At 40.2% G+C, this 22,570-nt stretch overlaps 1 protein-coding gene across 2 annotated transcripts in view; it reads right to left on the reverse strand.

Annotated features, from left to right (window-relative positions):
* The window catches only part of ANLN (anillin, actin binding protein), a 29,402-nt gene that overhangs the window by 1,376 nt on the left and 5,456 nt on the right, over nt 1–22,570 (reverse strand). The window contains exons 4-24 of one of the 2 annotated variants that reach the window (XM_054991995.1): nt 21,401–21,738; nt 20,585–20,789; nt 18,558–18,748; nt 18,362–18,460; nt 17,799–17,910; nt 16,380–16,496; nt 14,903–15,138; nt 14,542–14,693; nt 13,759–13,906; nt 12,743–12,878; nt 11,318–11,497; nt 10,733–10,859; nt 9,931–9,979; nt 9,794–9,850; nt 8,875–8,913; nt 8,598–8,619; nt 7,397–7,509; nt 6,534–6,587; nt 3,056–3,142; nt 1,367–1,474; nt 887–1,059 (exon numbers count right to left, since the gene is read on the reverse strand). In XM_054991995.1, coding sequence (XP_054847970.1) covers nt 887–1,059; nt 1,367–1,474; nt 3,056–3,142; nt 6,534–6,587; nt 7,397–7,509; nt 8,598–8,619; nt 8,875–8,913; nt 9,794–9,850; nt 9,931–9,979; nt 10,733–10,859; nt 11,318–11,497; nt 12,743–12,878; nt 13,759–13,906; nt 14,542–14,693; nt 14,903–15,138; nt 16,380–16,496; nt 17,799–17,910; nt 18,362–18,460; nt 18,558–18,748; nt 20,585–20,789; nt 21,401–21,738 — 2,743 coding nt within the window. The remainder of the gene's footprint in view (nt 1–886; nt 1,060–1,366; nt 1,475–3,055; nt 3,143–6,533; nt 6,588–7,396; nt 7,510–8,597; nt 8,620–8,874; nt 8,914–9,793; nt 9,851–9,930; nt 9,980–10,732; nt 10,860–11,317; nt 11,498–12,742; nt 12,879–13,758; nt 13,907–14,541; nt 14,694–14,902; nt 15,139–16,379; nt 16,497–17,798; nt 17,911–18,361; nt 18,461–18,557; nt 18,749–20,584; nt 20,790–21,400; nt 21,739–22,570) is intronic. The other variant, XM_054991996.1, reaches the window with a different exon arrangement.

Genomic DNA, 22,570 nt, shown 5'->3' on the forward strand with positions numbered 1-22,570 from the left:
CCCTGGCAATCACACAGAAGAAAGATCTGCAGTATCGGACTCCCAACTCAAACTCAATGCAGAACAGAAAACGTAGGTATGAGTCCTATTGTCCAAATAAGCAATTGTTTAAATGACTAAATTATTCTTTAATATACTCAGATACTGAGGAAAATGGAGTATAAGGTTAAAAGGAGGTTAAGTAGGATTCTGTCTACTTTTTTTATTGTACTGATATAAGCATTAATATTGCCTCCACATACAATCTATACTTCATGTACATATAGAATAAATTTAGCTATCCATACATCCGATACAAGCTTGTTTTCCCTTTTCTCCCCCCACCCAAGAGGAACAACCATAAGAATCATCTGCTTTATATCTTTAACCATGAGCACACTCTTTGGAGTTTCGTTAATATAATTTGGTTGGTCTCTCCTCCTCTTACCCATCTTATGTATCTAGACCATTTCTTCCTTATCGTTAACGTCTTATTTTCCCATCTCTTATCCTGTTTTAGTATCGATAAAATGTCTGATTGGATCCATTCATATAGATACCAATTCCATCTTTCCATCCATACGCTATTACAGCATGGGCAGCTATAATCATGGCTTTTAACAAGTGCTGTCTATTTTTCTGTACTTTATTATTCCCCCAGATGCCTATAAATAATATCTCCCCATTTAAATTTATCTCAGCATCGCAAAGCCCCTTCACCTTTCCCAATATCATTTGCCAGAAGACTGTTACTTTAGAGCATTCCCACCAGAAATGAGCATAATAGCCTTTTATTCTATTACAGTGCCGACAATCTGATTTCATTCCCTTGATCATACAGGATAACTGGGTGGGAGTCCTATACCATTTCAATATTACTTTCATCTCCAGTTCTTTGTCTACTTACTTGGTAACACAGAGTGTGTCTCTGCATTGGCTAACAAGTGTTTCCTTATCATCCTCCCTCTGTGGCCGGACAGTAACTAGTTCAAAAGTGTTAGGCCGAGCGCAGAACTCTCTGTTGGCTGGCTCAATCTGACGATTAGTGCAGTTTGCCAGGTTTAACGATCCTATTGGATGCTGAAAGTCAAAAGTGTCCAAATACAACAACAAAGCAGTTACTTATTTCTAGTATTGGAAAAGAGGTACCATCTATAAATTTCATTTCTAGCAATTCACTGCCTCCTTAGAAAATCTGCATAGGAAGAGAGATTTGCTCCAGTCTCGTGAGTCTTCCTAGTAGCCATTAATGTACAGATCTTCTTGAAATTGCTTATTATAGTAATGAAGTGTTTACTTGCCTATGCTTTCAGGCAACCACAGAACTGAAAGAGCTTCCAACCCCAACATTAATCTAGAACTTAAGGAGTTTTAAAACTGTAGTTACCTTTCGCTTTTCATCATCTGGGTAAGTCCAGTAAGAGATGCAGTTACCAGAGAGCACACACCAACGCCGATGCCAAGCTCCAAACCCACTAACGTCTTCAAACATAGTCTAAAGAGGGCAGGAAAAGTTAGTTTTAATTGGAAATTTTCTGCTTTAAGTGTGTTCCTGACCTCTAACCTTAATAACCCAAACAATTATAACTTTTCTTGCTGCTTCTATTCAACTTACTGCCACTAAACCTGCATCCTTTAGATAACACTGCAATGTCATTCTCCTATACTTTCCATACTCTTAATGTCTTAATGTTCCCTGCTTCTCTTTTAAGAAAGCAGTTTATAAAACCATAACCAAATATAATGGTTGTTGTGGGTTTTCCGGGCTGTATTGCCGTGGTCTTGGCATTGTAGTTCCTGACGTTTCGCCAGCAGCTGTGGCTGGCATCTTCAGAGGTGTAGCACCAAAAGACAGAGATCTCTCAGTGTCACAGTGTGGAAAAGATGTAGGTCATTTGTATCTACTCAGGAGGGGTGGGGTGAGCTGAGTCATCCTGTAAGAGTTTCCCAGGGTGTGGAATGCTAATGGCGGGAGGCTTCACTGTATCCTGAGGAGGTTCAGTGAAGCCTCCCGCCATTAGCATTCCACACCCTGGGAAACTCTTACAGGATGACTCAGCTCACCCCACCCCTCCTGAGTAGATACAAATGACCTACATCTTTTCCACACTGTGACACTGAGAGATCTCTGTCTTTTGGTGCTACACCTCTGAAGATGCCAGCCACAGCTGCTGGCGAAACGTCAGGAACTACAATGCCAAGACCACGGCAATACAGCCCGGAAAACCCACAACAACCATCGTTCTCCGGCCGTGAAAGCCTTCGACAATACATAACCAAATATACTTCTTTAGCACATCGGAATGCTTCGATATAAAGTGCCACTGATTTAGGAATTACTAGTCATTGCTGGTACCGGTCAATATTTTTCATTAGAAACAGTGCCATCTTCTGGATTCAACAATAGTCATCTAAAACCACCAATTCTGATCTAGCAACTGTGATAAGGTTTTTAATATCTGTTATTATGTGAGTTTTGAGATTTATTCTGAGCCTGCTGCATCACCCAGGGAGTCACAATGCTGTTAAAAGGGCCCCCTCCCTACTGCACAGGGAAAGAAAGCAGCTTTAGTAAGCCCTACATATCAGGAGAGACTGCTACCATCTAGAATCTCATTCTACATTACTAATTAAGATTTGTAAATTTATTAACATAATTAAACAGGAGCTGGGCAGATCAAGGTGTCAGCAGAATAAGCATAGAAAAAGCAAACCATGATTTGTCAGTTCTGGGAACAAGCCTAGAGAATCCTCAGGTTTACTGTCTCTGTGCATGGCTCAATGAAAAGACTTCTGCTTTTCATGGAAAACCATACATCTAAAACAAACTATAGTTTCTTCTCTTTCCTACAAACCAGGAGTTCAAAGCAGGATTAAATAGCAGATTGGATCCCTGGCTTGCACGTGATATTTTAGTCTTTCAGCATGGGGAAATGAAACGATTTGTTCAAAAAGCCAAAGTTGCTTAAATTGTCAGCTCACTTGTGCTGGCAGCCAACTTTCAAGATTATTATCAGCCTTAGCATCACAGAAAGAATATAGAGTTGACAAGTGTATACATGTAGCGACAGCTTACCAAAAACCCTCTCTCTTCCACACAAGAATCTGTTTGACATTTAATCTTCAGGTATATGTGGCCTTCTAGAGGAGACAAAAATGGAACCTGAAAATAAGCAGATGGAAGATTCTAAAAGTTGCCCTTACTCTCTTCTAACAAGTCAGCATTTCATCAACTCAAACAGCTCTGGGTCAGCTGCAATTAAAATCTCTGGTCCCATGAGCACAACTAGCTTGTTCACAGATATTCCAGCAGAAGGTTTAGTTCTCAGATTTCAGGAAAGTTAAAGGTAGAGAAAGATAATGCATTAATGCTTACAAAAGGAGAAGTCAGTTATTTTGAACAGCCAGAGGTTCAAGAAAGTTTGTAATATAGACAAAGGACTCTAGTATTGATAGCTGGCTACTACTAACTAGAGAAGGGCATAAGACTGTAGTCTAGTTCATTGTTCTTCACATGCATTATCTTGCTTTTGCTACCTTTCATACTTTGGTAATCCATTTTCTGCAGTGTTTATGGTATGTCTGCGACTTTCTGCCTTGCTTTTATATATTGTAATCCACTGCAAGCCAGGCAGGCTATAAATGAATAACTAAAGAGGAAAAGGACAAAATGCTGACTGTGCAAGTCTTAATGACTGAGGGCATTCTCCCTGGGGCTTAAGAACATTATAAGCACATTGGTGGGGGGAAGCAGCGCTTCTATATTCTTCTGCAAGGTTCAATAACTTATTTTAAAACCAAGTAGGATAACTATTTTACATACAAGATTTTCAGCCTAGTCAAGAAAACATTACTCTAGTGTAAGAAAAGTTATTGTAAGCATGCAAGCGTTTTTACAAACAACAGGACCAAGGCCCGACACAGCTGTACTTCACTGCAAGCAGACTACTTGCATCGGTTTTGGAATTCTTTCCCTCCTCCATCTTAGAAACTTTGGTACAGCCCCCACCAAGCTTAGCTGGTATGCAGTCCTTCAGAGCATCTTTAGTAGTATTAGGTATAATTGAGTGCATCATACCGACATTTAGCAACACCCAAAGATGACACCACTACTTTAAGCACACACAAAAGACACTTCCTGTCCATAATTTGGCAAAGGAGAACATACACCTGTCCCAGGCATACAGACAGCTCACCTGAAGGACCAAAACATGTTTTTTCAAAATTTGTTCATATCACCAAGACAAATTTCAGATACTTGTTCTGAACAAGGAAATAAACTCATTCACCAACAGGGAAGATCTAAACGCAACTCTGACAAACACAATCTACAAAAGTGAAATTAAAAAATGATATTCCATGATTTATGTAAGCCAAGAGAAAAGTCAGATCCGTATGTAGCGTTTGAGAATGTGTCTCTGATACAGAGAGGAGGACACACACAAAGAATGTTCAAGTCTTACATTCTGTTCCTTAGCTGAGGGTCCATTAGTTCTCCCTACTCAGCATATGTCCCCCCTTGAAAAGCAACTGATTACTTTTATTTTGACGAGCTTCACCTTTGCTGCAATTCTTAAAAACGGTTACTGCCCATATACTTAACCAAACTGAATTTGATTTATTTGAAGCAAAATAGACAAGGTCACCCATCAACAGACTGCACCTCATCTGTATGCCAAAATATCTGTAGCAAATTTGCTTGACTAAAGACCTTACATCTGGGCACTGTAGCAGCTCATGTTTAATACCATCTATTAGCCAACAAAATAATCAGGAGGTTCTTGGACTATAATTTACCCAAGACTTGAATGTAGCTTCTGTCTGTTGCCTTAGAGCATGGCAACACAACACATCTTTTGCTAAGCACTCATTTAGTAGAATGATTCAAATGAGTAGATAGACAACATTTACTCTATTTTTCCTGTCTCCCCCTCCTCCATTTTGGATGAAACGGAGGGGAATGCCCCTTCTTTGGTTTTTATAAGCCAGCAGGCATGTCTACTGCCTATATCACAAAAGTCAATGGCTGCTCATGCCCAATAGTTTACTGTAGATGCTATTTTCATTTTTGATTGGAATAAAAGCTGGCAGACTTGTTTAAATATCGGGAAGAAATGACATTACCAGTAGGGATTTGAGACTCAACTTACACGTTGTGGAGAGCAACATGACATTCAGACATATGTAGGATTGCTCTTGAATTATCACGAAGGTAATTTAATCAGAAAGCAACCAGTACCTAATTGTTCTGCATGCAACCGTTGATCTACCTCTGATTTGTGTGGACACAAGCTGTTTGTTCCTTTGACTGTAATCTGTTTATGTCACAAAAGAGAGGGGTTCTGCTAGTTCGCGTCACAATACCACATTCTTGATTTTGGAGAGATTTGTGCCATGATCTGCCTCGAGGGCAGACCAAGTTTCTTTTTCTGAGCCTTCAAACACTGTAGTCAGAATTACCGGATACTAGTAGGCCTAAGAATGAACAGGGCTTGCAGGAATGAATTGCAAAAGCAAAATAACGTGGCATTATCTAGCACTGTTAAATGCTTTTTTAAAAGAATGTATTATTGTGACACAAAACAAGCATGACCAAAATGTAGCATTCAATTCTTTTTGGTAGACCAAAATTCTACAATAGAACTTCAGCAGTTATTAACTGCAATATTGTGACTGAGGCATAATGTCATCCTTGAAGTACAATGAAACAACTGGCAGTCGACAGCCCTGTGTTCACAAGGGTTTCTTTCCATTCTATGAAAAGACATTAATGTACATGTATGGTTTCCTTAAGCGTACAGAAATTATGAAAAACCTGTACAGGAATACTGAAGGCAATGGACTGCAAAACACTGTTTGCATAAGAAGGCAGGCAGCCTCCTTAGAAGGTTAACAAGCTTGAGCAAGACTATTTTTTAAAAATTCTTTAGCACCTTCTGTAGTTGCTGACAAGTCATCCTCAGTTTGGGAAGCAGGCTAGATTAATGACTAGCACCTTAAACAACCTTTAAAAAGCCTCAAAGTTCTTCTAAAGATGAAAAAGTTGTCATCTACACATACACAGTTGATTGGCTGAAAGCCGCTTAGAGCATTGTCAAACCTTCAGAGAGGATTACTCACATTAGCAAATTTAACTTGAAAGATTTTACAGCCTCCCTCTTTTTTGCTACTGAGACCAAGCTAAAACCAAGTCTTCAATCCGAAAGGATCTGCCACCTGAGTGCAGCGCTTGAAACTGAAATCTTCCTTGCATAAGTAAGGATTTCTCCTGAAGCTGCCTGCTATTTACACAGTCATGGAATGTAATCGACAGGACAAAGTGCCCAAATTCCAAGCTCCTGTAGATTTTGCTCAGCAGCCAGGAGCATGCGTGAGCCTACAGAGGTAAATGTGAAGTAATTCTGCAGCGATATTCCTTCCTAAAGGTATCAGCATTCATCAAATTGGATAACTTTATAGTGGTCCTTAAAGCAGCATGTCAGTATAGCCATGGCCAAAGTTGAGTAACAGACAAAAGCAGCATGCATTAGGAACTCTGAAGTAAACATAGCAACCTTATCCTGGAACATATAACCAAGTAGCTCTCTTTCCTTAACTCCATAACTTATCTAGGGGAAAAAGAAATGGGTAATGGCTGAATGTGACTAAAACCAAAACAAGTAAAGAGTGTAGCACAACTGGGATGCATTTTAATAAGTTCATTTTTAGAATGCTTAAATGCTGGCAAATGCATAAGTCACAGAAAGTGTTTTGCATAGCTGACAACCAGGGCAAAGTAACACACGCTTACAGGAAAGTATTTCCCAGTTTCCACAAGTGCATGAGAGTTAGTTTCCCAGTTCAAGTTTCTAGGATTTGCCAAAAAAATAAAAGGTAAGCTCAGAGTAACTTCAAATATTAAATACAAGTGAAGAACATTAAAGAATCCTCAGGACTGCAGAAGAAAGCTTAAGTGACTCAACTTTTTTTAAAAACTCAACAATTCTTACATAGGGTTTGAAAGGACAAAACTGTTTTGGAATGATCTGTGGGCAACCAAGCTCTTGTTAATTTACGTATTTCTGAAAAGTACTGTTAAATGTTACAAGTAATGGTTGAACATATAAATGTATACATTCTTTCTTGAGAAACTTCCCCTAAAAGTCAAATTTAATTGTCTTGGTTAAGTAGTAGGCATTTCAGACATCTAGCTGTTATTTGCTATATAATTTTTTGTTTATAAAAACCGCTCAACGTGTTGAGTACTTTTACATGCAACTATTTCTCCCAACTGTCTAGAGGGGAGAAAACTCAACATGAGTGTACATACGTTCTTTGCAAGTACGACATTCACTGTTTTTGGAGTTAATAGTATACAGTAGTGTGACATCACTAGGCAATGAAATTGTCTTTGGAAAATACTGAGCAACTTCATTACCTTGTCCAAAAGGAATTTGATACTCCCAATTGAAGACAGTGAAATTTTGTGAGATCCAACAAGAACAAAGTTGCTTGTCCGCACAGCATTGGGACCACCTGGACTGGCCATGGCTGTAAAACAAATACATATATTAAACATATTATTTACTTTATAGTCAACCTTCCTTGATGAGACTGAAGGAAAATTACAGAATTAGAAAACAATGCAATCGAAGCCAATATAATAGACATAAACAAAGCAATAACACTGGATTACAAAATTAGAAAACAAAAGAATAGTATAATCAAATTCAACAATACAAAGAGACTAAATTTTGTAGTCATTAAAACTGCGGTCCTATTTCTTGAGTATATCCACGATATGTATCTTAACAAGAGTCCATTATGTTAGCACCATCCCACCCACCAGACATTTTCTAGGGAGTAGTCATGGATCACAGAACCACATTAAGTTCTGCCCTCAAATGTTTGAAAGTGACTTTAGTTAGCAAACTGTATGGGGACTTTCCCTCCTATTTACTTGCTTCTGTATATGATGTGAATCATTATGGAGTTGTGAGGGGGGGGGGGCAGTGTACAACCAGCCAAGAACTTCAGGCAGCTTACCCACCTGGAGCACAAGGTGATGCAAGTTGTTTTGACCTGCCAGCATGACATTTACATGTGGTCACAGTGAGCATGCCACTTGGAAAAAACCAGGAAGAATCACCTCTCTCAGAGGAAAGAAAGATGGGGCAGAGGGAGAAAGGGTTTTTTTCCACATTTCAGGACATCTCCCTGATTTTAAAGTTATTTCCACCCACCGCTGGCGCCAGGGTTTCTGGTGCCCGCGGCAATCCCCATGTGTGCACACACACCCCCAGACTGCGTGATGACATCATCATGCAGCAAAAGCTGGACCCATTGGCTGGTGGGTGGCTGGGGCCGCACGCAGAGGCTGCCTACGCTCTGCACGCCGCCCTGGCTGCCTGCCGTGCCTGACCCGAGGCTGCTGCGTCTGGCCGGGGGCATGTGGCAGCGGCAGCATGGGGCTAGCCAGCTGTAGCAGCCACGGGCCAGGCACACCAGCTCCGTGGTGCATGCCTCCGCCCCTGGCACCCCCTCCAGCGGCACCCGCCTCACCACCTCAATGGTGGCGTCAGCCCTGTTCCCACCCCAACTCCATACTTAACATTCCAGTTAAGGAGCATTTTGCTTACCTGGTGTGTGAAGATTACTCTTCTGCAAAGAAAAAGCATGGAAACAGGTTATTTAAGCTGCTTTTTAGATCTTAAGCCAGTTCATTTGAGGAATTTCATTACATTTTTGAAAACTGGCTAATTCCCTATATTTTTGCCTCTGAAGAGCAACAAGAGCAAATAATCTCAGTCTTTAAATTCAGTTGTATGGCAGTGGAAGCATAAACCTTGCTCTCACACAGCCAATTCTATCCTCCTGATTATATGTAAAAATGTTTTGTAGAATATTAGTACTTACAGTAGTAATAGATGTCAGTAATCGCTTTGGAGTAATGGCCTACAATGTTAAAGAGTAAATGCCAAATAAATTCAAAATAGTATATTAGATAGTTAAAGTTGTAACAGAAACCACAAATAGGCCCATTTAGTTTTTAAATGCAACAGAACAAACAGGTTAGACAAAATTCAACATTCAGAGCATATTCTTCTATCAAATGGTCTGAGGAACCAATATACACAGTTTGTGAGCAGAAAGCACTCCTACAAATAAAGAGGAGCAGAATTTTGGATTACCCAAATCGCTGGGAGGGGGAACATACTCCCATGCACAGAGAGGTGTGCTCCTTTTAATCAGTGGAGCTGGGTGCATGTTAAGCAAGACAGCAATTTCTGTTGATCCGAATCCAATGAAGCTGATTTACCAGCTGCTCAGCTTTTCCATCAGCTCCTCAGAGAACCACACTGTACTACACATTTTATACTAGCTTTTAAATATTTGCCGTTTTGTCCTCTTTAAGGCTGTGTTTCAGTTGGGGGTGTAGCTTGCACACAGGGCAATGCACTGGGCAATCAACACTCTAGAGATTTTAAGAAACCTTGCTGCTGACCAATATGAGCTCCAAGCAACAATTTCTATGAAGTCAAAATATAAGTGGGATAAACACGAGAGGAAATATTACCAAAGAGGCAGTTTTGCTAGTAGAGAAAGCAAGCACCATTTTGTAGTGGATGTTATGTTACTTTACTCAGCTGAAATATCTCAGGCCTGTTCCATCTTACCCACTCATAGAGACAGCTTGGCAAATTGACTTAATACCAATAAAAAAAGCTTTAATAACAAGATTTTCTGCCTGAACAAAAATTGATCAGTTTTAAGTTTTACCAGCACCAAATTCCTTTGGCACAATTCAATATAAACAAAGTATTTTGTCTCTTACCTTAGATTTAGCTGACTTTTTCCTTTTATCAATGCCTGCAGTGTCTTTCCTCTGTACCTAATGCAGAAGAGAGAGACTTCTGAGTATGTTGCTCCCCCAAGTGTTCTCTCAAAAAGGTGCAAAGTAGAAATACTTACTAAGCTATATACTTCAATGTTTATCTCAAAGTCACTGGACACATCTTGCCTTTAAAGGGGGAAATAAAACAAGTCTGAAATTTCATGTTTTACAGCTTAGATAACCACAATCTTGTAATTCACTTTTGTCCCTATGGTCAGAAAAATCATGCGCCAGAAGGCTCTAAGAACCACGACTGTTGGATCAAAACACAAAGAAAAAAGCTTCCTGTGCCTCCAAGCTGGCATCTTGAGGACCTAGGCTCTTCTAGGCTTGCCTCCAGATGTTTAATTGGTCTTTGCCTGATTTTAGTCATCTTTGTATTTGGGAGGAAGAGGAGAAGAGCGCTAAGACTTCTGGAATAAGTGGAGCATATGTTGGGTTTGCAATCTACAGCAATTGGGTTGTATCCCCAATATACTATAACACTCGATATTCTTCCCAGATAAATTTTAGGAAGAGTTCTCTTTTCTTTTTTTTGACCACAAGGGTCTTGTGCATTTCCACCAGAGGCAAGTGGCACTTGCCCTCAGGTGAGCAGCGTAAAGGTAAAATGCAGTACTGCAGAGTGTCAGTCAACAGAGCGTGGGCACAAGTACAGAGCTGCTCTGAGTTCCCAGTTGTACAGTAGGCTATTTCTGTTGTATCTTGGAGGGGTGGAGTGAAGGGCACCTAAGTGATGTCTCAGCTGGAGTGCAGGCAGTAAAAACCCACTGACCAGGCTAACTTAAGGTAACCATAGCTAATCCAAAGATAATCCACCTTTTGTAAGTGCTCAAAAATAGGGTGGGGGAAAATGACAGAAAACAGAGAAGTACTTACAGAGTAAATGTTGTTGAAAAAGTCAGAGCATCTCCATTCAGGGAGTTTGCGATACTCGCTAGTGGAGTAGCAACCATGTTTTCTGCTCCTGCTCTCAAAATGATTATGTAGTAGTAGGTTGCTGTTTCTGTAAATAGTTTTAACAGCTGTGAATAGTTTTAACAGCTCAAGATTTACAAAGCAGCCAATATAAGAGCTCAAGACTAAAAAAGAAAATGTTCTGTTCAGCACTTTTGCTGCTAAGCTACTTATAAAAATTAATGAAGTTGCACTCAATATAGAAATAATAAGGAATATTCATCCTGGGAGGGGGCGGTAAGTCAGGGAGTGAAGCTCGAAGTTTATAGGGACTTCAGTACCCAAAAGAACCAAGATTAAACCTAGACAGTGCCCACTGAAGAATACAAGGGCACTGCAGAAAAGTCATCTTCAAGTATCGGAGAGTGCATGAGCTACCTGCAATTTGTGATCGAGGCCCACTCCCCTCCCAAGAAATAAATTTTCCTGCAGCTACGATTCACATTTTGAGCAAAAGGGAGCAGAACTGAACAGAACAAGGAGGCGGAGTACAGCAATGCGGGTTACCTGGTTTCTGGGCAGTACCACATACAAAGTCAGCTTTTAGAGGTAGACGCATTTCTGACAGAGTAACAGATCCCCTGGATGGAGAGAGTCCAGATACAGAACCAACTTTGTTCTTCTTGCTTTGAGGCCCTTCATGTTTTAGTTTATTTAGCTCTTCTAACAATGCTGTTCTCTTTTCAGCTGTAGAAATGTAAGTTGGTTAAAAGTAAGATACCTCCCACTGTAGTAGTTACCAGGCCTTTACAAATTTTCTTTGACTCTAGGAGCTAACCTAAAAATTTAGGACCAAGACTCATTTTCCATCCTCCAAGGTATAATTTTTAGTGACCAATTTTTAAACTTATTATCACGAAACCTAATCACGACAATTTTATTAATAATAAAAGTGTTGCAGTATATACATACAGGGACAACTGTCTCATCGCCACAACAAAAGTTAACCTCTAAATCTAGCCTAATGTTTCCAATTTCTCATCATTCCATTAATGCTTTAAAAAGCTCCAATTAATTGGATACTGGAACCAGTATAAGTAGCAACTGCTTAAAAATGAATTCATCCACCACCACTGAATGGTATAAAGTTTACATATAAACGAGCCCTAGCAGGACCTTCATGCACATTTATATTTATAGCTTTAGGTGGGTGGCTGTGTTGGGCTGTAACAGAAGAACTAGATTCGGGTCCAGTAGCACCTTAAAGATCAACTAGATTTCCCAGGGCAGGAGCTTTCGAGAGTCAGAGCTATCAGAGTGACAGTCTGATGAAGGGAGCTCCAACTCTCTACAGTTCCTACTCTGGAAATCTAGTTGGTTTCTACGGTGCTCCTGGACGTGAATCTTGCTCATTTGTTTGTATGTAATCCAACACATGTTGATGTAAAGTGATAAGGCCGCTTTGCGTTGGATGTCACCAGCTATTTTGCTGATTATCAATTCTTCTCCCTATTATAGCCCACATTCCAGATGTCTTTTTGATGGTCAAAGATGATCCCTTCCCTCACTCGTGGGAAAAACCTGCTGAGACCTGCTGTAATAAAATAATTGCAGAAAATACTAGATGCCACAATGGAATTTCTAGGCACCCCGGTAACTAGGGACTTGTCAGTCCCTGATGGACACTTTTCAAGTCAGTCACTTCCCACTGTCTGTATGTTGTACCTTATATGTAAGCATTTCCTTGTGGGACCAAAGCAAAAGTCACCTACTATAATGGTTCCACAGTCACCTAGATTGGCCTTTTTCAGGTTGCGCACAACACCAGATACTCAGGGGTGTATTGCTGGCTAAACAAAGCTCATACTATTATCAGCTCATTGACCTATCTACTATAAGTTTATCTAGATCCTTTTAAAAATCAGCTACCCATCTAGCTACCATGTGAAGCAGCTTTGTTTAGCACTGGTCAATCAAAGAGAATCCACTTACTGGCAACGAGAAGTAATCTCTCGGCTTCTGCTTCTTCTTGTGATCCTTTCCCATGCTCTTCATCTATGCAGCAATTCAGAGCCTGACTCGCTTGGTGTATCACTGTCTGCTGCAGGTTGATTTCATTATTCAGCTCCTAATGTGATCAAATAGTAAGTTAGTGAAAACCAGTGAACTCCCAAGATTTGAACCCAACCCCAAGAACCTGTTCTGTTACATTTTCATCAGTGTCAGTTCTGTGGGTGACTGAGGGCACACACACGCATAGTGCTGCAGATTCCTCGGAGCTTGATATTCAGGGCAGGATGTTGGGAATGGTGAAGGAGGCAAACTGTTGCCACTCATAACACTTTTATTTACTTATTATATTTATATTCCTCTCTTCCTGTAGAGCAGCAGATTACATCACAATATAAAAACAGGTTGCATAATAAAACATGATTAAATTTATAAAATCCAGCGGCACTCACATTGTCCTTCCTTCATTAAAACCCGTGGGATGGGCAGCAAACTGACAGATATTATACAACTGGGGGGACAGTGTCCCCCCCCCCCAGCAGGAGGCTGGTCAAAGAAGGGGGGGGGGACTTTTCCTATCAAAAGTTGTGTGCTTAAAAATGACAATGATGGACATATATTTACCATCAAGGACATGCGTGCTTCGGTGCTAAATAGGAAAAGTGCATAGTTGCATTTTAAAAAGGGAAGACCAGTACAATGGCAGCAACATCCGTGCTAACACTGAACACCTGGTTTGAAGAGCTAGACCTCCGGAAACTTAGTAAAAGGACTGTACACTTTGCACAAGTGAACTCCTTCAACCCTTAATTGTGGCTGGGCATTACTGCTATACCCACATTTAATATGGGGTTAACCTAACTCAAGTTCTCCTAGATAGGCATTCAAAAGTACTGACAGCCACACCATGTAAGCGGTTTTCCATCCATACAGGACATATGAAATGGCTAGACAATGAGTATTTCCTTTACAGAATCAGAAGGGAGAGTTGTAGTTACCTGTAATTTTCGCTTAATATTAATTTGACTAGAAGTTCCATTCCTTTTCTCTTCAAGCCTGGAGGAAACATCTTCTTTACGAACAATCACTTGCTTTATTGAAGGACGATCCTTTTCTTTAAATCGCTGAGACCGATAGGCATCAATACTTCAGGATAAGAAGCCAGTTTTAGAGTAATGCAGAGCACAATATTCAACCTAATACAACTCAAGAAGTGCTGAGTGGAGGGATGGAAGGAGTACACACTTCTGGGTCTCTTCTAGCTCTTATGAAGTGGAATAAAGTTCCCCTTTAAAGTGCAGCAATACTGAGTGGCAATATGGATTTCCTTCATGGGATCTTGAATGATGACTGGGCTAATGGATACCCACCACCTCTCAGCTTCTTCCATAATTTCAGAAGAGCCACAGACCTTCCCTTATCTATCCACTGTCTAACAAGAATCCTGAGAAACCCTGGATTAGAGGCTCTTTTATACCTTTCTTCAGGTGTTGCTGCACATGCCCCGAAAATCTAGACCCTCTTAGACTGACCACCACCACATTCGATTTATATACCGCCCTTCAGGACAACTTAATGCCCACTCAGAGTGGTTTACAAAGTATGCCATTATTATCCCCACAACAAAACACCCTGTGAGGTGGGTGGTGAGAGAACTGAGAGAGCTGTGACTAGCCCAAGGTCACCCAGCTGGCTTCAAGTGAGGAGTGGGGAATCAAACCCGGCTCTCCAGATTAGAGTCCCACACTCTTAACCCCTACACCAAACTGACTAGGAATTACCTATATAGAAGGCTACGCTCCTCTGACAGTGACCCAGTGCTGCTTCCAGACTCAGTTCTACAGACAGACGTTCTTTGAAACTTGCTGGAATTTGGACTGTCATCACTTGCGTTGCTCCCCTCACCAACTGATTTACTAGGGGAAGCAAAAACCTGTAAAAGAAGAGATCGAAGTTTTTGAACCTTTTAAAAACAATTGCATTTGAAGCAGAGTTACATTTAATTACAATGAAAGTACTCTGACGCACATTGAGAATATATCTGGCAAGAGTTGCTAGGTGTATTTTACGTGTTTCCCCAAGAAGTTGCCTTACCAATCCAAATATGCACAAAATTATATCACGACATTAGCAAATACTTACCTCTGGACTTCCAACAGCAACAGATTCTGTCAAAGGTGTTAGGAGGGACATTGAGGAAATATTCAGCGTCTCTTCTCGTTCATCGTCACTTTCAGTTTCTAAGGTCATGCTCATCTCTTTTTTAAGTTTCTCAATGTCAGGCCCATCCTCCTGAAGAACTTCATCAAACATATCACTTATCACTTTTGAACTATTCACCTCACCATCCACCTTTGCCTCAGCCTCATGCTCTTCACCTAGAAAGTAAAATGCATAAAGTCTTAACACTGACATAGTTTTGAATTAAAGAAAGTTTAAATGAAGAGCCATTATCTAGAAACCAAGGTCAGGAAGTTACAGGTCTGGTTTATTGAGCTCTAAACTTTTGTATGCATTCATTAGAAAGAGAACTATGCCCCCTGCAGGGCCTTGCGCTCCGCAGGTAGGGTGGCCCCCAGCCCAAGGGACATTCGGCTGGGCCTGTATCACGGCTGTGGATTAAACAGACAGTTTTCTCTTGGTAATCATTGGTTCCCAAAGATATTAAACAAGGGAGGATAGCCAGCAACTTTAAAAAATGTGGAGTACATGCGATACTTCTACCAGAAATGGCACCAGTGTTCACTGATTTTAAAATGTTAATAAAAATATTTTTTTTAAAAAGGGTGGGGGATAGAGGGGGGGGAATGAGATTATGTGTGTTAAATTTGAAAATTCTTTTCTTTTTTCCACTCACCAATAAAATTTTATTTAAAAAAAAATATTTAAAAAAAAAGAAAGAAATGGCACCAGGCAATTGACCAGTAGAATGCCCAGAGACATGTTTAATAATATAATTTAATAATATGTTTAATACAGGAAGAACGCAACAAGCAGACTGACCTTTTCCAAGGATGGAACCTATCTCCAGCTACTAGAGCCAGGACAAATTCTCAACTGCAGTTCTTGACCATGGCTAGATATTGGTCTGAGTTAACACTTTATGGCTCTAAACCTTCCTAAAGCTCTTGCCATCAGTTGAATTTGGGGGTAAAGTCACTAAATGGCATCCCCAAATGCTTGACCCTTGGATTGTCATTCTAGAAAGCTGGTCAGCCTGTTTACCAACTTCGTCGTACCCAGGAAGTGCTGAGCTGGAAGATGAATAGCCTTGGAGAAAAAGCAGTGGGTACAAGATGAATGAATTTGGCTAGCAACGTACTGTAGGAATCAGTAGATTTTTCCAAGCCAAAAATTGTAATGTAAAGCAAGGCTAGCAAGCAGGCACAGAAGGCATGTTGCAAGAGTTGGTGCGTGTGGAGGAGATGCTGCTCTGTTTTCCAAGACACGTGCCTCCCATAAGACAGGTCGGTCAAGAATTTGTATAAAGACTCAGCAAGACTGCCATGTCAGAGACCGTCCCTAGCCTACAGTGAAAGAGTTAAGTTCTCTTGAGTACAGAGAATGTACTCAAGGATGAGGTTAGCTAAGTTAGGGTACGACATAAAAAAATACAAACCATTTTGTCTGTTAGGAAGTTGTTCAAGCCTTGGATCAGACATTGTTTTTACAGGAGTCTTTGGTGAGAAGTTTTTCAGAGGACTAAGCTCTTCAGTCTTGTTCTCTTCTGAAGTGCCTAGACATTTCCAAAAGGTACAATAAATATTTTCCAGAACCCAAGTTTGTAGCTCTTAAAATTCGTAAGGATCCTCAAATACTCAAAACCTGCAGTTTATTTGCCCTATGTCATATAATGAGTCTGGTCAGGCATGCTTTCCAAAGCAAAATGGGAAGAAGTCACAGAGATTATAGTTACAGATGAATTTGGTTCAACTGAAACAGAAAATTGTAGGGGGACACAATGGCAAGACTTGTTCCTTAATTACAAAATCTAAGTGCAAGGGAGAAAGTCTCCAATTTATACACACGCTTCCTTCTGGCCTAGTCAGATACCAAATTCAGCCACACCCTGATCTTGCGAACCATCCCTACAACTTGTTCCTTTTTCATACCGTTTTCAGAAAATAGCTGATGAGGCCCTACATAAATAAATATCTCATGTCCAGAAGATTCAGGAAAATCCTACTAATCCTTCATTTTTTATGAAGGAGAGAAGTTATCCACAAACATCTATACCAAACTGAAGTTCTGTTCGTGAGTCTGCTGTTAAACAGACTTATTTCAAGTCTCACCAGTTCTTCGCAAAGCATCAGGCTTCCCCTAACACAAGCAGCTACCCTCCCTTGTGTCACACAGAAGATGAAAATAAATCCACAGCCTAAGGCAACCAACAATCACACTGGAAAGAGATGCTGATGCTTGGAATAGTGTACGCTTTTCCTACTAAGCCACCTACACGGCCTCAAGTCAAAGTAGCACTGTATTTCAGGGGTCTGCAACCTATGACTCCAGGGCAAACTGTAACTCACTAGGTAATCAAATGTGGTTCTAAAGAAAATCAAATCTTTTAATGTCTATTGGAGGTGTAGGTGGAATGTGAGAATAGCAAGTACGTGATGGGAATGTTAGGGAAAGATTTGGTTTTTATGGGACTATAGGCTTCTTAGAAATGCTTCACAGAAAGGGACATATAGAGGTGAACAGTTGCCAATAAGCCAAGTGCCAACCCTGCACAAATTTATGCCAGTGCACTAGAAGAATCATGCAGGGTACTTCTCCTGTGGTTATTTCCTGTTGTGAGACTTCCTAGCCAAACACACAGCGTTCAGGTTGTAAAGACTTTATGGACTATCAAACATGTTAATCATCAGTAAAGTTCTATATTTTCAGCTATGTAAACAGCCTCTCTTACAGGGGATTTGTTACTCTCTCTCTCTCCATTTTGACAATTTGACTCTAATTATACAAGGTTGCTGACCTGGGTTAAGTTATAAACTTGCGGATTCATAACACCAGTTTAAAGGTAGAGACTGCTCACCTGAAGATTTGCCTTTTCCTACTTTTTCAAGTATTGCAGACTTTTCTTCTGGTGAATGGGAGGAGGCATCTGAACCAGGGAGGTGTTTGGGGCTAGTCTGAACTTGGCTTTCCTGCAAAAAACAAAAACATGCTCAGCTTATAAGAACTAGTGAAACTAAAAACGTGTATCTTGAGTGCCATGACAACTCCAGAATGTATGCAACAATCCCAAGTGTGTAAACGGCCTTCTCTCCTTCTACCCCCTGACAACATCAAAGATTATACAGAACAGAAGTGAGCAGGCTCAACATGATATACCTTCTCTCAAGTTCTACATCATCATAATGCGGTTGTGAATTTTGAAACACATTGTATTGGTGAAGCTCGTGCCAATGTTTACCCATTGGGAAAGATACCTGTTTTATATCATTAGATCTCAAGTAACATGACTGGCACACATGATGACCTATGTGAAGATTTCGTGCATTGTCCTGTGCGGAAGTGCTTGGCTTGCAGGAAAATCAAAAACATAATTGTGCTCCTGTAATTTACACATTCAGTCAAAAGAAGTTTCATTGTTACCTGTTTTGCTTCTGGATGTTTATTCTCTCCTCTTTCAGCACTCCACAGCCTGCCTCTATCAAAGCGACCTCTAATAGATGCAAGTTCTCTCTCTCGTTCCTAAACACAAAGGAAATGTAATCTCAACTTGCACATCCCTCTCCAGTAGATGTCTAAATGTGAGGATTGTAAATATTAAGGATGTAGCAAGTCATACCTGTTTGAGCTGCTGAGCTAGACTAGCAGTTGAGGGCGCTTCATTCTGTCTCAAGAGTCGTTCTTGGATTGTCTTTGTATTTGGAGTGATAATGGGAGTTCTGTGACCTCCACTTACAGCAGGACTATGTGCACTATGTTCCTGACAACGCTCTCCAAAACGCTCCAGAAAAGGCTTAATGCCTGATCCTCCTACAAGAACAATGGGTTTTCCTTCATTAACTCGATATGTTTAAATGATGGACCAAATGCTGAAACACAGCATGAAGCTCTCTTGAAAAACCTTCATTCAGCAACTCACATCTTAATCTAATGTATCTGAACTCCAGTAGCTCCAAAAAGAGCTTCACAGCTTTTAAAGAAAAGTTTTTAAACTGTTGCCCATGTAGGCCAACAACTACAGCTAACTGCACCAGCAGATTTACTGTAGAAGAAAGGGTATTTTAAGCATTTAGCTTTGCAAGGAAAGCTCAAGCATTCCCACACAAATTGCAGTTGGATACATAAAAGTTCTTTGGCTAAGCAGGTAGAACAGCTTGCAATGTAAATAGGCCTAACCACAGAATGTAAAAAGTGAACAGGGCTGAAATGATTGAGTTATATTCAAGTGCCTTCAACAGACATACATACCAGGGAAAAGGTTAGGCACTGATGCCAAATGGCAATGTAACACAAGAAACAAAGCCTGTGATATTTGTCAGGCTCAGAGGTATACAATGTAAACCCAGTGTCCACATGAAGCAGCAGTACCTTGAAACACATCAATCCTCCTAGAATTCCTGCACTAACTTCTCTACCACATGGGATGGCATATCAAAGCCAGGATGGTTGGGGTCCCTGTATTCATCTTCTATACCAATTGAGTGCTATACAGTAGCACAACAGACTATGTTCTTGTATCTCATGGTCTTCCAGCTGCACTAGTCAAGAATGTATATGCACATACAACATAATGTTTGGTTTAAGATTCCATAATAATGGTTTAAGATGCCATTATCAGTGATAGCCTAAATGTACAAAAAGTAAGTCTGATTATTATTGTCCATGCATACAGCAAAGAACATTTTACTCTGGCCCCTGTACTGGCTGAAAGTGCATAGTAATGGGATCATGTAAAATTCTCATCACCATATGGGGAGATGCAACAAATAAGAATCCTCCATGTGGCTTTACACACTCACTGCTAGATTAACACTTGGTAAGTTGATAGCCACATGATTCTAAGTGCAATTGTCCATATTAAAGGGGACTTTTCTATGTATTCAAATAAAGCAATGTAAAAAAAAAACCTATATACCAAATAGTCATTTCAAAGACTAAAAGCAAAAGCACAGTATGCAACTACTAAAGATAAGGTATAAATTTCGCATGAAACGCGACTAACTCTGCTTGCGCCATTGCTTTCACGGGCTATTTTGTGATGCTTCTCAGAAATATGTAGCAGGACCCAGAGATTATCTTCCTAGTTTACCTCTTTGGTTAAGATAAGTATGGCTAAAGAATTTTATGGCACAGCTGCATACATATTCCAGCCACTTTAATTCTGAAGTTTCCATTCAGTTTGTACATAAAATCTTTTCACCAACTAGCTGTTGAAGCAAAAATCTTAAGCAGTCTATTTTTAATGTAATGTATGTACAACACTATGAAGCCAAAGAAGTGCATTACTGTAATTAGAAATCTAAATAAAAACATTGATAACTAAAACCATGCAGCTGAATCTGACGACACTGCATCTGACGAAAATAATCTGATGCAGCTGCATCTGATGAAGAGAACTGTGATTCTCGAAAGCTTATGCTACAATAAAGTTGGTTAGTCTTAAAGGTGCTACTGGACTCTTTTTGATAAAACCATGCACATCACGTATTTCACTAAAGCAAAATTTCACTCTTAGATACACCTAGCAGATATGTCATCACTCAAGCAACTATTTACCCAGCTAAAATGCACAGCATGTTTTACAGAAACCCATTTTCTGTGCAAAATTTCCAACAAAACCCAATAATTCCACTTTACATATTTCACCTGGCGTGGTTGGCTTATCCTTGTAGTCAAGTTGTGCATGCACGCTTTTGATTGGCTCCTCTTTGGCTGAAAGTGGTTGTGATAATACTGGTTTCAAAGATGATTTAAGAACAGGCTTTTCTTGTGGTAGCTGCAACTTTGGTACCTCAGTATCTTTAGCATGCTTGTTATTAGCTCCCAAGATGGTTTTGGAATTAGCACTTCCCTGGAAGGGAAGGAAAAAAGCAGAATTATTTCAACTCAAAAGATGGCAATACCGATTTGTTCTTTGCATAATTTATTAAACAAGAAACAGGTGTTCCCCAGAGATGACACTATAACTGCTCCAGAATGGCAGCTTGCTCTAAAATGTTCTAGAAAACTGCCTTCCAGTACGTTTAGACCATCAAGATATTTTTTCAATATTTACCACTTTCACAAGACAAATATATATATATATATTTACTTCAATACAAAATCACACACACACAAATTGTCTGCAGCCAACTAGTTGTACATTTTTCTCTTTAAGACATTTCGTAATTGTAAAGAAATTTCCCCAAGGCTGATTCATATTAGTGTCCCATTGAATAAGATAAAGCAAGCGACAATACTGTTTTATCACCTCTCTATACAAAGGAAAGTGTAAACAAGTTCTTTTTCTTGAAACTGTTACTGCATCCCAAATACTGAACTTTATTCAGACGTCCCATTGCATTGAACGAGACTCACTTCCTTGAAAATGTGGCCAGAACTGCAGCCTAAGTTTGTTGCAATGGAGAGTGAACCTCAATCTGGATAGCAAATGCATACATCTGATTAAATATGATCACTTACCAATATCCCAGAGATTGCTGACTTATTCACAGATGACTCAACAGGCCTTTGGGAACAGGATGCAGCATCCTGCTTCACACTGCCACTATTGATTCCAGCAGATGCTCCACTTGCAGTGGACAATTTGGATAAACAAGTAGTACCAGGCTGTTCTTGTGTGTTGTTTTGCTTTGCAGATGGATGACTTAGGTCATTTTCCCAGGAACCAATTGTAGCAGCAAGGTTAGCTAAACGGCCTCTTCTCCCTATTGGGGTCTCAGATGTAAGGGGTAGTTTGGGCGGAGAAACAACACATTCTTTTGATTGGATGGGAAATATGCAAGGACTTTCACACAAATCTGAAAATAGAGACCATACAGAGAGTCAGTGTTAAATGCAGCACTTGACAAAACAGTTCTTGCTATAAATACTAATGAGATACAGAACATGAAGCAAAATAGAATATACAACTCTGCTCCCTCCCTCCCTCCACTACTTCCTATGGGAGAATACAGTACCTGAAAGAATGATCAATCTGTCTCCTACCAAAGAGAATGGAACACACAAAAAACTTAAGTTGGAGCTATGGGAGAAATTATACTTCACATAGAGCCTCTGTACCATAAATGCTCTTTTAATAGTTCAGATTTAATCAATATAGGCAAGGAACCCAAACCTTCACTAATAGCCTTGCCTTGATGCCCACTGGCATTACATTTTTATCTTGCCCCTTATGCAAAGAGCTTAGAGTGATGTATATAGTTATTTAGGCTGATCCTGCACTGGGCAGGGGGTTGGACTAGATGGTCTGTATGGCCCCTTCCAACTCTATGATTCTATGATTTCCTTTCTCATTTTATCTTCTCAACAACCCCACAGGGTACACTGGGCCAGTCACTTTCTCTCCACCTAAGGATACACTGAGTCTCTCTACAAGAGACATCTTACATGGAGACACTCAAGTGTAGGGAGATGCAATGTTAGCCGGGAAGCATCCAAAGGCTCTGCCAATTTCACCTCTCTATACTGAGCCAGCAGAGATGGCTCCTCAGAGGGTTTGTTAATTTCATCTTTGCCTCCCTGAAGGCTCTGTCAATTTCACCTCCTATTCAGTGAGGTGAGATGAAATTAACAAACTCTCTGAGGAGCCATCTCTGCTGGCTCAGTCTTTTTAAACTACCCTCATGTAAA

This window comes from Eublepharis macularius, chromosome 11, assembly GCF_028583425.1.
Source record: "Eublepharis macularius isolate TG4126 chromosome 11, MPM_Emac_v1.0, whole genome shotgun sequence".
Taxonomy (NCBI): domain Eukaryota; kingdom Metazoa; phylum Chordata; class Lepidosauria; order Squamata; family Eublepharidae; genus Eublepharis; species Eublepharis macularius.